At 39.2% G+C, this 14233-nt stretch overlaps 3 protein-coding genes across 6 annotated transcripts in view; 1 reads left to right on the top strand and 2 right to left on the bottom strand.

The window, feature by feature from the left end:
* Positions 1-2731, bottom strand: part of phtf1 (putative homeodomain transcription factor 1) — a 10651-nt gene extending 7920 nt beyond the window's left edge. The window contains exons 1-5 of one of the 4 annotated variants that reach the window (XM_085407293.1): positions 2399-2731; positions 2095-2211; positions 1511-1567; positions 1343-1412; positions 970-1128 (exon numbers count right to left, since the gene is read on the bottom strand). In XM_085407293.1, the coding sequence (XP_085263419.1) occupies positions 970-1128; positions 1343-1412; positions 1511-1567; positions 2095-2124 (316 nt within the window). In that variant the 5' untranslated portion in view covers positions 2125-2211; positions 2399-2731. Of the gene's footprint in view, positions 1-969; positions 1129-1342; positions 1413-1510; positions 1568-2094 lie in introns of all 4 variants that reach the window. The other 3 variants (XM_085407291.1, XM_085407292.1, XM_085407290.1) reach the window with 3 other exon arrangements.
* An 845-nt stretch (positions 2732-3576) lies between these two features.
* ora1 (olfactory receptor class A related 1) lies at positions 3577-4518 on the bottom strand. The gene has a single exon (XM_085408017.1). It carries the CDS (start codon positions 4516-4518, stop codon positions 3577-3579), a length of 942 nt encoding a protein of 313 aa, XP_085264143.1.
* Positions 4519-7812: 3294 nt separating this feature from the next.
* ora2 (olfactory receptor class A related 2) lies at positions 7813-10720 on the top strand. Its single transcript, XM_085408018.1, has 2 exons — positions 7813-7882; positions 8012-10720. The coding sequence occupies exon 2, from the start codon at positions 8014-8016 to the stop codon at positions 8977-8979; it is 966 nt and encodes a 321-aa protein (XP_085264144.1). The 5' UTR covers positions 7813-7882; positions 8012-8013; the 3' UTR covers positions 8980-10720.
* Positions 10721-14233: the final 3513 nt, after the last annotated feature.

Consider the following 14233-nt stretch of genomic DNA (forward strand, 5'->3'; position numbering starts at 1 on the left):
GTGTTGAATAGCTGGCGAATTGAGCCTGCAGCAATAGATCTAACTTCATGAACCACAAACAGAGCATATCGAGACCTGTGTACTTTCTTCAATTAAAAATACGTAATCAAACAACCTAAACAAAACCAACAAAATCAAACTTATTTGGAAAGGAGTGTGCATGTGTCTGGGTGCTTGCAGGCAACAATTTGAAGACACGGTCACAGTAAAGTACTCCTGATGTTTCCACCAATTGCTTTCAGGGAGTTAAGGTGGACTGGAATTAATCAGTGAGTGGTTGTGAGAGAGGGCATGCTGCTTTTTTGGCGGTTGTTAGTGCATTTCTGCAGCCCAGATTTTGAACTGTTGGCCAAGGGGGCGACAATCCAAATGGCACAACTGAAGAGTTTTTATGTGTCATGTGGCAGCTGCTGTGTGACGGTAAGGCTCCACAACATTTAAACCAGAGCTATCATGTGTTTCTATTATCAGTATTAGAAGCAGAATCGGAATACTTGAATCCCACAGTTGGTCACGGTTGTTCCAAGACAGTGAGATCAGTAACTAACTAAACTAAATCAAATAATATATTAAAAAGTTATAAAATATAACAAAATAGTCTATTCTTGCATAGATCTGCAACTAACACATATTTCAGTAATTGACATAAAGCAATTTGCCCTTGGGAAATTATTAACGTTTTTTCTGATTCTGTGTATTTTGATTAAAGAAATAAACACAAAGACGCATTCAGCCATTCGGTTTGGTTAGCTCTTCCAGCACACGAATGCTGACTTATGCTGTTAAAGAAGAGTTTTCTATTCTTCACTGAAACTCTTCTCTAAGCAGATACAAAGTTATTTATCCAGTAAATTAAAAACTGTTCTGATGCATGGAACCTGGTCTAGGTTGAATGTCTACACTGATGTTTGAGTTGAGGTCAGTCTTGTTTTAAGGCTATAGTTGCAAGATGAGTGGTGGTGAGCTAACCTTGCATAATGTAGAGCATGAGGATACATGAGGAGATGGACATGGAGGTCACCTGGATCCACCACTGGAAGAAGAACGGGAACAGCAGCACTCTGACCAGACCCTTTCGAGTCAGCGCTGTCCATGGACTCTCTGGTTTGGCTTTGCTAAATGTAGATCCTGATGGGATGAAAGGGGTGGTCTGTTAAAACTACATTTACTAAGTGATGGAGCAAGGTTGAAGTAAAGAAGAGATTAAACAGAGGCAAATAAAGCACTGCACATACATATATACAATGCATAGTTTATCTGCTTTGTGCATGAATTGACAAGAAACCTGGAGAAATGTCTCAAACACATTTCAAAACAATTAATGCTCCTTATTCACACTCACCTCTTACTAAATCAACATCAATAAGGTCTGGCTTGATGTGCCCCGTCTTCTTTGGTTTGCTGTCCAAACCCTATATAAATAGTAAGGGCTTCTTACTCAACTTAGAGGTCAAATGCACTAAAAATACACAAACATTTATTCCATTAAAGAGAAAAATGAGTATCTTACATTTAGATCGGCATTCTCAAGAGATTTCTCCCAGATTTGTTGATCATATGCCCCGATCTATAACAAAATATAATTCTTCTAATTATCTTAATTCAAAGAAAACACAAGAGGTGATAATAACAACTAAATGATCAAACAAAACCATGTCCAGTTAAATCTATGGAAAGCTTGTGTGATATAACCACACTTTTGTTTTTATTTAAATCAATTTTTCTAAGGAGTAAGGGAACAAAGAGGTAAAGGAAATGATTTAATAAATTGTGAGATGTAAGGATGTAAATCAGAGCATATGGATTCAAGATTGAATGACTATGAATTAAATTATTACAATTGTAATAACAGCCACTTCAAAATAAATCAGATTAATAGTAACAGTAATTAGGTAGATGTCTATGGTTTAGCAGAGTTTTTAATGTACTAAGTAGTAAACAAGTAAGTAAAGAACCACAAACAAGGCTCATTACATATCTTACGTTATATTACTAGACTTTACTAGTAAAGTATATAGTATAGGTTTGTAACAAGTGATGAGTTTCTAAGACTTTCCTAAATGACACTAACTGTACTGGATGTGTTGCGCTTACCTTTTCTTGGTACCAGGCTATTGTTGCCATTGTTATTAGACAGGGGAACCGGTCAACTCGGATCAGGTCATTTCACGGTAAAGAGAGGAGGAGTGTGGAGAAATCCAGATGTGTTCCCTAATCAGATATGGTGCACGGACACAATGCTGAAGCTTGGAAAAAGCAGAACTTAAACGAGAGGCCCGCAAGGGAAAGCAGAGATAAAATGAACGCGTTTTGGTGTGAAACAAGCACCTGTGTATACACAGGTGCGCTAAGGGTTAGCTAAAAGTAGCCAAAGTAATTATCTGAAATTATTTTTTACCTGGAATTAAACAGCACGGTAGCTTTGGCACAAACTGGAAGAAACCCTTTCTGATCATTACAAACTGCTCGTTAACACTTTCTTGTCATCAGTTTCGGGTCGCTGCACGCTGCAGCGTCTTTTTGTGCAACTGAGCTAACTACTAGCGCCGATTACAGCTTACTTTACCTCTTCCGGTAAGTTTCGACGCGGATAATTTCTGAAAATACTACATTTTAGCAGCTCTTCTGCTTTCACACATACGTCTACTTGTTTATTTAAGCTATTTTACACTTTTTAGCCCATTCTTCCGCTTCCCTTTTCCTGGGTTTGTTGTTTTTCTTAAGTTGGATCTCAATATTCCCTGAGGTTTGTCTATCAGGTGGCCATTTCAGGTTATTCAAAAGAGAAACCCCTTTCAAAGACGTATGCAATTGTCAACATTAAGTAATAAGCATGAACTAAACTTATAGACAAAAACTATGCTACATATATGTCAGTATACGTACTTCAGTGATGAAACGCATACATCTTCAGAGGGCAAGTGCTACCTGAAAGGCTAATCCGTGGAAACAGAATACCCAATACCTCCATAACATTTCGGCCACTGACAGCGCAGCTGCTGTAGGAACGGTAGTATCAATCACGCTCACGTTTAAGCTTGTCCCTTATATAATACCATAGCCGTACTTTAATGCAAAAAGGGTCCCTCTGAATTATTTTTAAATATTTATTTAACTTCTTAATCATCTAAGCTCTACAAGAAACCTTTTTAAAAAATTTCCAAGACATGTTGCAAATCTCAGTATTCCTGGTTTTAGTGAGTAGACTCATTAAAAATTCCTGAAAGAATTTTTCTGTGTAAAAATGCTTCTAGCTCAACTTTTAATTTCTTTTGTATCAATCCAATGATGAGGATAAGGAGGCGAGAAGGAAGAGGGGATTTCTGGCATATATGACTAAAAAGAATGTTCTCTCTCAATTAGCACAAACTATATTACAGGTACATATGATTGTAATTAACATTTAATTAGAATTCAGATGAAAATATTAAGAATACATACAGCTGTACAACACTACTCTTTAGTTCTACTGTTTAAATAATAGCTAAATAAGAGTATCCTGAAAATGATAAGGTCTGATAGAACAACTCTGCTGTCTAGCAGGTGAATCAGCAGGCTGTTAAGATAGAGACAGAGTCATTTGTCATTCGAATCTCGAGTGTCCGCTGATGGCTGCTCATGCTCAGCTGTGCACACGATCTTTGCTTTGACCTTTTTGTTTGAGGAAATGATAAAGTAGGGGCTGAGAGAGGCATAACATGAAGAGAAAAACACCCTCATATCAGCCACCACCGGTGACACTTTTGCCACCGTCAGCATGTAGATCCAGATCACATTTTCAATCCCAAAGAAGACCACATAGAGAACTACCAGGGTTAGCACTGCTTTGGCTGCTCTGGTCTCTGCCCCTCCACCCTGAGAGCGATGAATCCCTTTCATTTGGTGGCTGTGGCGGTGGAGCAGCAGCAAGATGTAACAGCTGGAGCCCACCATCAGGGCAACAAATGCAAAATCCCTCCCAGAGATAGCCACCCCGTTAATCACATAGGACAAGTTGTCTCTGAAGTCTACAAGGCAGAAGCCCAGGTCTAGGGTAAAGGCAGAGAGAGTGCCATTTCGTGGAGCCATGGAGAATAATGGAGTTGATATGCATATGGCCATATTGAAGAGCCACAGCCCTGCAAAGGTGGGAATAACCAGGGATGGAAGTGAAGGCTTCAGCCTGGACAAGTAAGGCCCAGTAGGGGTGATGGTCACTGCCTGAAACACACTTAGCATGCACGTGATGCAGACTGACAAAGCCCGGCCAATGCGGTAAGCATAGATCACCACCTTACAGCCCGGATCATTCAATAGGGCCTTCAGCCCGAACACCGTCATTGACGGGGGGACACTGCGGGTCAGCAGCAGCAACAGGTTGGTAAAGGCCAGGTGGCACAGAATCATGTCCACAGGAAGGAGCTTCGGTCCAGTGCAAACGATATGTGTGTACGCCAAAAGTACCACAGTGTTTCCTAAAACGCCCATACCTGTTTGCAAGAGGAAGGAGACACCTTTGATGGTCACACACAGATCCATGCCACCAAGACCTGCAGCTGTCGTGATTAACAAAGCAGAAAACCAAAACTGTGATAAATACTATACACATAACCTTAATCTTTCAAGATGACTACACAAGTTTTGATAAAACCAGATAACACCAATTGTGTCACCTGTAGTGAAAATGATGCTCACCTGAAGTTGAAGAGAAAAAGTAAAGTATTTAGTGCTTTAAATGTTGGAGAGCCTTTGTAAGTTCAATATATAATCCTAGATGCCCCTAAGGATCGGCCAAGATATTAGTGCAACAAACTAAATATGACTCATGGTCTCAGAGGACAAGACCCACAAAGGAGACAGCGTCCCCATGGATGTTGATACACTTTTTTGGCTTGCTGTATTGACCACTACATGGCTTATAACAGATCCATGATTAACATGTTCTCAGTGTAATGGGGTAAAAATATCCTTTTTAAAAATACTGCCCAAAAATATAATAATAGTAGTGATGGCAGAATTTTGTATGCGGATTATTTTCTAGCTCAATCTGAGTTTTAACTTACGATCATATTAATCAGAGTTAGAATACTTTATTAATCCCTTAGGAAATTATAAGGTTACTTTGAAATAATGTTAAGAATGCCGAAGAGTCATTTCAACGGGCACAACTTTGGAACGTGGAAATTTGCTTTCTTTCAAAGATTCAAGAGAAGGTCAAGAGATTTTAGTTGTTGGTTGCAGTCTGGGAAAATCAGTTCCTTATGTAAATTCTTAAGTGTTATTTTCCTGCACTTTGAAATATCATAAAGCTATTTCCCTGCAGAGTTTTAAGAAATACGGTTGATTGACCACGTGGAGACAGCCGTGAGTGGTTACTGTTTACGCAAAAGCAGCCTGATGATGCTTTGAATGAGCCATCAAGAGGCCTTTACACGCACAGCTGGTGCTTCAGCGTGCGCTCCTTTTCTCCATCATGTCCTGGGAGCATGTTAAAGACACAGAGAAGCAAAACAATTAGCCATATAACAATGCATGTCTGCACTAATTGGGGGCATAGGGACAACTAGACATTATTCATTTAGCACCGACAACGGAAGTTTGTTATAAGTATCCCCGTTTTCTAACCAGCTAACCTGTAAATGGCAAATGTGTCCTTATAAGGACTCTAACCTGGTCAGCTGCACAAGTTTCTTTTTGTGCTAAAACGGTGTTGTTTGAGAAGCCTGCTTTTCCCTGGGGGTGGAGGTGGGATTGGGGGGGAGCCTTGGAATAGATAATCACTAGATGTGTTATTTGCTTCCCTGTGTGTTTTTGTAACATGTTTAAATGTTCTGAGAGCTAATTAAAATGGCAAGTTCAAGCATGTCCTTCTCAGGGGATTGCAACAGTATGCTTCATTGCGAGTTAAAGATTTCTTTTTTTCTCTTGACAGGAAATATGTTCTCGCTGATGTAATCTGTTTTTAGCATTGCTCCTATTCTCCTATTATAATTTTGTTGTTTGTCAGAACAACAGGTGAATATGAGTGTGTGTGTCAAAAAACTATTCTTGTTATATAATATTATATTCCCTTGAAGCTGCAGACAGCAGAGATTTATTATTGTCCATGCTGTACATACATATTCTATATGTGTAAAAAATGCTTTCAGCTCAAGTGCACAGTTGTGTAGTGGCTTCTAGAAAAGCCCACACAATTGGAACAATCTGGATGGCATGCAAATATCATGCATACCCTGTAATGATGAAATTTATGTTACTAGGACACAAACAGACCCTTGCAGAGAATCGTCATGTGAAATTGATAAAACCCATTGCGGTTTATGTTAATGCATTTTAAAAAAATCAGGTCCATTCTTAGATGTTCAGCTCAGTTTAGTTAAGAGAAATATCACTTTACACTCTTTTGTTCCTTTGTGTGTGCTGATGAGGGCAAAATCTCTGAACTGGCAGAGGGGTTATTCGTTGTATTTCTCACTGCACCTTTTAATCTTTCCAATAGAAAGAAAAATGCACTTTCAGAAGATTTTGACTTAACAGCCTCACAAGGAGATGGGGACAGCTGACCTCCCAGCATTTTACATTTCATTTGTCTTCATCATCTAAAACTCATTCACTCTAAATTCTTCGGGAGCTCACATTAGATTTTTTTTTATTATACATAAACATAGCTGATTTTCATGTAATGTTCAATCAAAAACATAACATGACTGGCTTTTAATTTAATTCCTATTTTCATAAAAGCTGGACTAACACAGAGAGGCACAGAACGTCCGCACTAAATGATACATATCCAGACTCATTAAAAACGTCAACATATAAATATAGAGGGGAACATACTAGACTAGATGAAAATCCTGGAAAACAAGAAATATGAAAAAATTAAACTGTAATTAACAAATCTAAATATTTTGTACATTTGCATGTTCAGTTTTACCCAGTTGGTTTTCAATGACAGAGAAAAAGTATTTCAATTAACAAAACAGAACAAGAATTTTCAAGGAGAAATTGTATCAAACCACCATTAGTGCCAACACATACATTATATTCATAGTGTTCAGAATAAATATTTAATCAGGGTTTCCTGAATGTGGCCACAATATTTCAAGTACTCTATAATTTTCAAAGTAGGACGTGTCTTGTGTTACAGGAATTAAGCTTAATGTTCTCTAGCAGTTCCCCGATGTTAAATCATATTGTCCTTACAGCATCCTCACAGTTTAGGTTAAATTCTATTAAGAGTTTTTATTGCTGTGGATGAATTACACAATCATAAATCATAAATCGGATCACGCTCCAAATGAAAATTGCAGGCGATCTACCATGAAGAGTGAGTCGAATGTCCTTTGTTTCCTCTTCCTCCACTGGAGGACACTGTGGTGTTGATATGCGTCTAACCAACACAGGGAGGGTTTCTGATTTGCAGTGGCTTTAAAAAAAGATTGAAGATATGAAAAATGCAAAAGTATTGTGGAGGGTTTTACACAGAGATCTGCATATAGGTTCAGTAATTAGAAAATTGATTTAATTCTCTCTACTCAGTGAAACAGTGACATGGAGGAATGATTGTAATCTCTTTTTTTTGACAATAAACATGGGACTGATAGATATTGTGCTTTCATTAATGTCATATCTCTCATCCACTGGTAAGCTCTTTGTACGAGGACACACACAGCTTCCACTGTCTTAGCCTGTCTGAAACCCAATACAGGTACAGAAGCAGTCATCTGAATTGATCTCAAGTAATTGGAGGCTGAGGGAAGAGAAGTCAATGGACCATGCAAAACAGATCTTACCTGTCTGCCAGTATAAGAACACAAACACCCTGACTACATCAGGAGAGAAGGATCACAGCGTGACAGGCACAAGGACCACTTTAGACCTCTTTAGCTTCGACCGTTCTCAGGTAGGAGTTTAACCTTCGAAACGATTTTTTCCTGAAACCATTTAAATGCTAGGCACCATTTGACATTTAGAAGTGCATGACAAATAACATATTGATAATGTGATTTTATTGATTTTCAACTTCCTGTAGGAATGGCATCAGAAGTGTTTGTCCGTGGGATGCTCTTTCTCTTCCTGACCGTTGTGGGAATTCCAGGTAATGCCACTGTAATTGTGGCATTCCTCCTCTTGCTGTACCAGGAGAAGCGACTTTTAGCAGCTGATGCTATTCTCCTGCACCTGGCCTGTGTCAACCTGTTGGTGGTGGTTGTACGTGCTTTGACGGAGACCCTGGCCTCCTTCCGTCTGGCCGACATCTTTGGAGACACAGGCTGTAAATCAGTGATCTTTATCTATAGAGCAACACGTGGCCTCTCAATCTGGCTCACTTTCCTGCTGAGTACCTATCAGTGCTTGAGCATTGCCCCTCCAGGATCAAGCTGGGCTTCTGTTCGTGCCTTGTTAGGTCACTATTTGGCCTTTGTGTTCCTCTTCCTTTGGGTTCTCAATGCCTGCATGACGACAGCAGCCATACTGTTTTCTTTCAGTACCAAGAATGAAACTAGCCCGATAGACAATGGCATTAATGTACAATTCTGCTATTTGAACTTTCCTTCAAAGCTGTCCAGAGATGCCAACGGGGCAATCCAGGTTGGCAGGGATGTTGTGCCCATGGCCCTCATGACACTCGCAAGTCTGATTATCCTGGTATTCCTTTACAAGCACAGCCAGCAGGTGAAGGGACTCCGCAGTAGTGGTGGCGGTGGTGCTGGAAATAGTGGAGCTGAACAACGAGCTGCCAAAGCTGTGGTGGCACTTGTGACCTTGTATGTTGTCTTCTATGGGGCAGATAATGGGCTTTGGGTGTACACCCTCACTGTGAAGAAAACCATGAGTTCCTCACTGATCTCTGACCTGCGTTTATTCTTTGGCTCGCTATATGCAGCACTAAGCCCTCTGGTTATAATTGCATCAAACAGGAAGGTGAACAGCAGGCTGGGGTGTGTAGCACATGAGAAGTCTGCTGTGGAGAAAATCAAAAATCTTTCTAGCATGTGAGGCCTGCTGGGATCAGTTGATCACTGGGCTGAGATTAACCTCAGACAGAATTTTTGAAACTCTGGGTCATGCATCGGTTATTCTGTCTTTGAAATATACTGAGCACACTATTTTCCACAGTTTCCTGATTTTGCTTAAAATTTGGGAATTGCACTGTCTTTTTTCCCCATGTAATGGCTTTGGTAGTTCTTAATTCACAACATGATGCCCTTTTCTTTGTTAAAAAGACCTTTCAGATGTGTTTTAATTCAAATACCTAATAGTTCCTTATTTATTATGTCACTATCAATCAGAACAACCCTGTTACTGAGTACAAGTCTGTACAGATCTCTGCTGATCTGGCACTATGTTCTTTTGTTAGTTTATATTCCCTCTATATTAATTGGGAGGAAGAATTATAGTTGGTTGACATGGGCTCAATGTAGCTGCCTATTTAGCTATAATTAAGGCTTTGAATGTAATCTGGGAAGTGTCCTGTGCTAATGAGCCAGGCTAATTGTCCCACAGAGAATTGTTTAAAACCTTATGGAAAAGACTATATTCTTTGGAGGGAAAAAGCGATGTTTATTAATCAACAATTAGTTACTCCGTTCCGTGCACATGTTATATTGTATGTCTAGGCTTCTTGGGTACAGTTATAAGACTTTAAGGACACAAAAATACATCTTGGCAAAAGCTCAGATGAGCTTGCTGTGAAAGTGGCAATGTGGGAATTTAGGAGTCATTATGTAATTGCTGTCTCAGAGAAGTAAGTGTAAAGAGAGAGAGAGAGAGACAGGGTGAGGACACAGCAACCTCTGTGAGTGACAGTCAAAAAGACATAAAGTGGGGCTGCCAGCACTCTGTGATCCTGCAATAACTCTAAAGTGCAATCAGTGCAGCGGTATTCAACTACTGTCGCATTGCAGGTATGAATGAGGAGGACAAGTCCTCTTTCAGTGCTTGTGCAGAACTGTTGCTTTCACCATCACATTGCCTTCAAAGGGCATTAAAGGCCATATCTTTTTATCTAAAAAACAAAAAAACAAAGCCCTGTTAAAATTTATTGTAAAAGTTGCAACCATTAAAACCCTTGACAATGTGATTATATGACTTAAGCTTCTCTGAGGATGAAAAATTCCATGTGTCTTACTCTTCAAACCACTGAAATCTGATTAGCACTTTACACAGACTCCGGTGGAATGAAGGATAGAATACATGGATGGTTTCACAAGTGAAGTGAGCACGCTGAAGCCTCCCTTCAGGTGGTGAATCACTGGGGGCGTTGACACCGATTTCAGTGATGTCATTCTTTCTGTTTCTGTCAGGGAAGAAGAGGTTGATTAATTAAAGAGAACAAATACATGAAAGACAGGTTCCATTGGAGTGTATGCTCAAGTTTCCTTCTGTACAGGTTGTGTGAAGGGCGTGCCAGGCGAGGCCTCTCCCTGCACAAGTAAGGACCTGTTTTCGATGTTTTCCATCCTTTTGCAGTCTTTTCAGCTTGATGAATGCAGGGTGCTGATTAACACGTACAGTCCAAACCCACACAATTGTAACCATCTATTACAGCATCTCACAGCCTTCAGCTGAAGCATTTACTCCTAACACTTAATTATTCACTTTACAAAAAAACCTGCCTGTCTATGCACACTTTTCAGTCTGAAGTCTCATTTCACCTGTATGACAAGGCAATGCACTTGCCACCTAGAAAACACAACAAGGCACAACTAATTGATATTTACCCCCCCCCCCCCCCCCAAAAAAAAAGAATTAAAAAAAATCTACGAATGCTAACCCTTCTCTTTCCTTGTGTGTAGTTAGGCAAGGTATACGACACAAACCTGTGCAAAGCCACAAACGAAAAAGCTGTCAAGTTTTCCACGGTGGTGGATTTAAATGAAACCAAAGTGTTGCATTAAGTCACGCCAGGTGATCCTCTTCTGCTGTGCCTGATTTCAGTCTGTTTACCTGCACCAGGTACAGGCATATTTGTCCCTGTGTCCACCAATGGAAAAGCAGCAAGAGGGTTAAACCTCCCCCTTTTCTGCCTTGAAGCAAGTCCACACCCCAAAAACAGCTTCTTCTTCTTTTTTTTTTCCTTTTCTTTTACCCGGGAACTAAATGTTAAACCAGAACTGTCCCCTCCCCCACAGAAACGTTTATGAATTACACAAACATCCAAATGTTAATCATAGAAACCACTATGTGCAAAAAGTGGCAAAAAGCACAAATGTATAAGAACCTCCTAATATCAATAGTTTGATAATGATGATCATAAATGAAGTTCATTTGAGAGCACCATCAACCTGCCAACCTCTTTATTAAATCCTGTAACCTTACATGTTATTTTGTGGATTAAAATACATCTTAGTTGGTAATCCCATGAAAATCTTTATCCGAATATAGCAACTGGGGCTTATTACTCTAATGAAAAAGTATCAGTAATAAAATAATCCTTAAAAAGTTATGCTTAAAAAACCTAAATTTTGAAGAAATGACAGACGTAACAAGCTCTTTTCAAGCTTGCTGATGTTGTCTTTGCCTTTCCTTCAAAAGCACATTTTTTCAGCTGTCTTGTTTAGAGAATCTGAGTGAAGCTACTGATGGAGAATGCCACAGAAAACTGTACTTTTATCTAAACTCATTTGGTATTTTTTAAAAATGCAGGGGTGATGGTTTAAAAAACAAAACAAAAAAGCCATCTCGGAAGTAGCTTTAATTCAGTGCAGTGTTCACCTGGGGTTCATCTGGGTTCGAATCGCTGAATTATACCTTACCTCAGAATAGCTGACAGGAGGTGACCCGAGTTTAACACAATCTTTATAAAATTTTTTTTACAATCTTAAGTTACAGAGCTAGATGTGTGTGACCCATTTCTTTGCATCCACCCAGTTTAACTGATTCTTTGAGACAGAGCGCACACACCGTCATGTTTCGACTTGTCTGGAATGCTGCATTGCACCTAAGCAAGGAAGTCAAAAGAAGAACATTTAGACAGCTGAGGTAAAAGTTAGCCCTGTTCAGTCTCAGCAAAACGTTTTCATTTTATACTCTTTAACTCCCCTTTTTGTTGCAGAGACTGAAATATGAAATACACGGTTAATATAAACACAAACATGGAGATTGTGGAGTTTCAAAGTTTAAAGTTCTGGCAGTTCTGATTTTATTTACACTGTAGCAGAAACATGTTAGTGAGGGAATAGTTTGCAAATGGAAATTAGGCTTATTTTTTATTTATTTTTTGAGGGTTGGATAAGCAGATTGATGTCATTCTGGTGTTTCGGCACTAACTATACAGCTCCAGGCACGAGCAGAATATATGGAGAAACACCGAGCTGGCTCATTCTAACCAAAGACAGCAAATAGCACCTTTAAAGCTCACTAATTAAAATGCTATACTTTTGTGTTTGAGCAGCACAAAAGAGCAGTGTAAAAATAAAATAAAGCAAAACAGAAATAAAGGCTTGTTGGTTTGGACAGTATCGGGTGGACTGTTATTCTGTTTCTGGACTGTGCTAATCAATACTCTCTCTCTGCTGGCATTAATAATATTCATGCAAGTCTGAGTAGAGTTAAAAGAAATAGTACACCAAGTCTCTTTTAATTTAGTATTCAGTAGTCTGCTCAAAATAAACAATGTGAAGACAAGAGCTGAATCTGTATGACTGACCAAATTGGCATAATAAATGAAACTACTAGAATACCACAGTACTTAAAGTATAATCTATGACACGGTAAATAGAATTTGAAGGGTATTTATGTAGAGCCCATACTAACCGCTCACCATTCACAGAGACATTCATACAGCACTTTATTATATGCATTTCAAACACCCCACTTCAATGCCTAAGGCCAGTTCAGAGTCACCAGTTACCCATATGTGTATGCCCTTTGAGCGTGTCAGGAAACAGGCACATGGGGAACGTGCAACCTCCACAGAGAAAAGCTTCAGGTTCAGTCCAGTGTGGAAGATTGGGTGGGGTTTGGTTCACTAGCCTGGGGGCAGTAGCCTGCTGCAACTCCACCATGCTCAGGTAAAAAATGCACCACTGTACTGATACATGAAATAAACATTTAGGATGCCTTGCTCCTTATCTAACAGTGTCTCTTACCGTAAGGAAAAGGAGAAATATAGTGTAATAGAGTGTTTTTATTTCAGCTTCTGAACAATAACAGAATATTAATGATCTTTTTCCAGAAAGATAGAGCCGCTGGATTGGCTGAAATGAAAGCTGAAACCTGTTCTGACACGAACTGAAGTTCCAGCGTAGGCTATGTAAGAATTCTCTCAATACGTATGTGGCTCATAATTTATTACTCATGGGTGAATTAGTTTTTGTTTTATCTTCATACAGGTAGTCTCACGGAGATCAAGATATCTTTTTAAAGTATGAGAGAGAAATAAATGTATATCAGGCAGGAACAGGCTTCATTGGCATGTCAGTTTGCAAAGATTTATCCTTTGATGAGCCAATCCCGTGTCCCTGAAGCACACTGATTCATGCTGAATGCTGTGTGAAAGCATAAGCCCAGCGCCCAGATTTTAATCTCTTTAAATGACTGCGGTTAAAAGGCAGCTAACACAGTAGGGGTTCAAAACTGGGGGCTTGAAAGTTGAATTAAACTCCAGGAAAATAGTATATCTGTATCTGCAAACTACTTGCTAAATACACTATTTTGTTATTTTGATTAAAATGCCTGAATATTGAAGCTAATGTAACATAGACAAGTCTACTTAATTAAAAAACAAACACGTAAATAAACAAAAAATAAAGGAAAACCCTGTGACATGCAGGATCTTACGCAACTTGAAAAACTGACATCAGATACATACACCACTAACTAACCAAAACATCTTAAATATAGTCTAATAAGGCATATAAAAATTAATTGGCTTAAATGTTGACTTTGAATTGTTTAGTACTGTGAAAAACCTGAGGCACTTTGCATAATTAGACTTATGTATTTACGTGTGGCATATATAATGGCCTCAAATTCATTGTGTAGCAAGATAACAACTCGCAATCATAAACATAGAGGTGGTCATGTCATGGCTTGCATGTATGAACATTTCAGGAACAGGCTTTCTTGCCTTTTATGACATTGCAATAGATCTAAGCAGCAGCAGAATAGAATCCAGAGTGTACGCATTTTTTAAACCACTGTATGTACAAAGTAGCTCCACCAATCTCATTGCTTACCTTCATCCAACAACATAAGAATGACCCCAAATACACTGCCTGTACAACCAAAGCTTTTAACTGAGAAAGTG

The sequence above is a fragment of the Rhamphochromis longiceps genome, linkage group LG5, assembly GCF_057381845.1.
Source record: "Rhamphochromis longiceps isolate RC_006_pf linkage group LG5, R_longiceps_female_GT1.1, whole genome shotgun sequence".
NCBI classification, from domain to species: domain Eukaryota; kingdom Metazoa; phylum Chordata; class Actinopteri; order Cichliformes; family Cichlidae; genus Rhamphochromis; species Rhamphochromis longiceps.

Bases quoted from the DNA above. Each gene is read 5' to 3' on its own strand.
- ora1 (XM_085408017.1), bottom strand. From the start codon at position 4,518: ATGGATCTGTGTGTGACCATCAAAGGTGTCTCCTTCCTCTTGCAAACA.
- ora2 (XM_085408018.1), top strand. From the start codon at position 8,014: ATGGCATCAGAAGTGTTTGTCCGTGGGATGCTCTTTCTCTTCCTGACC.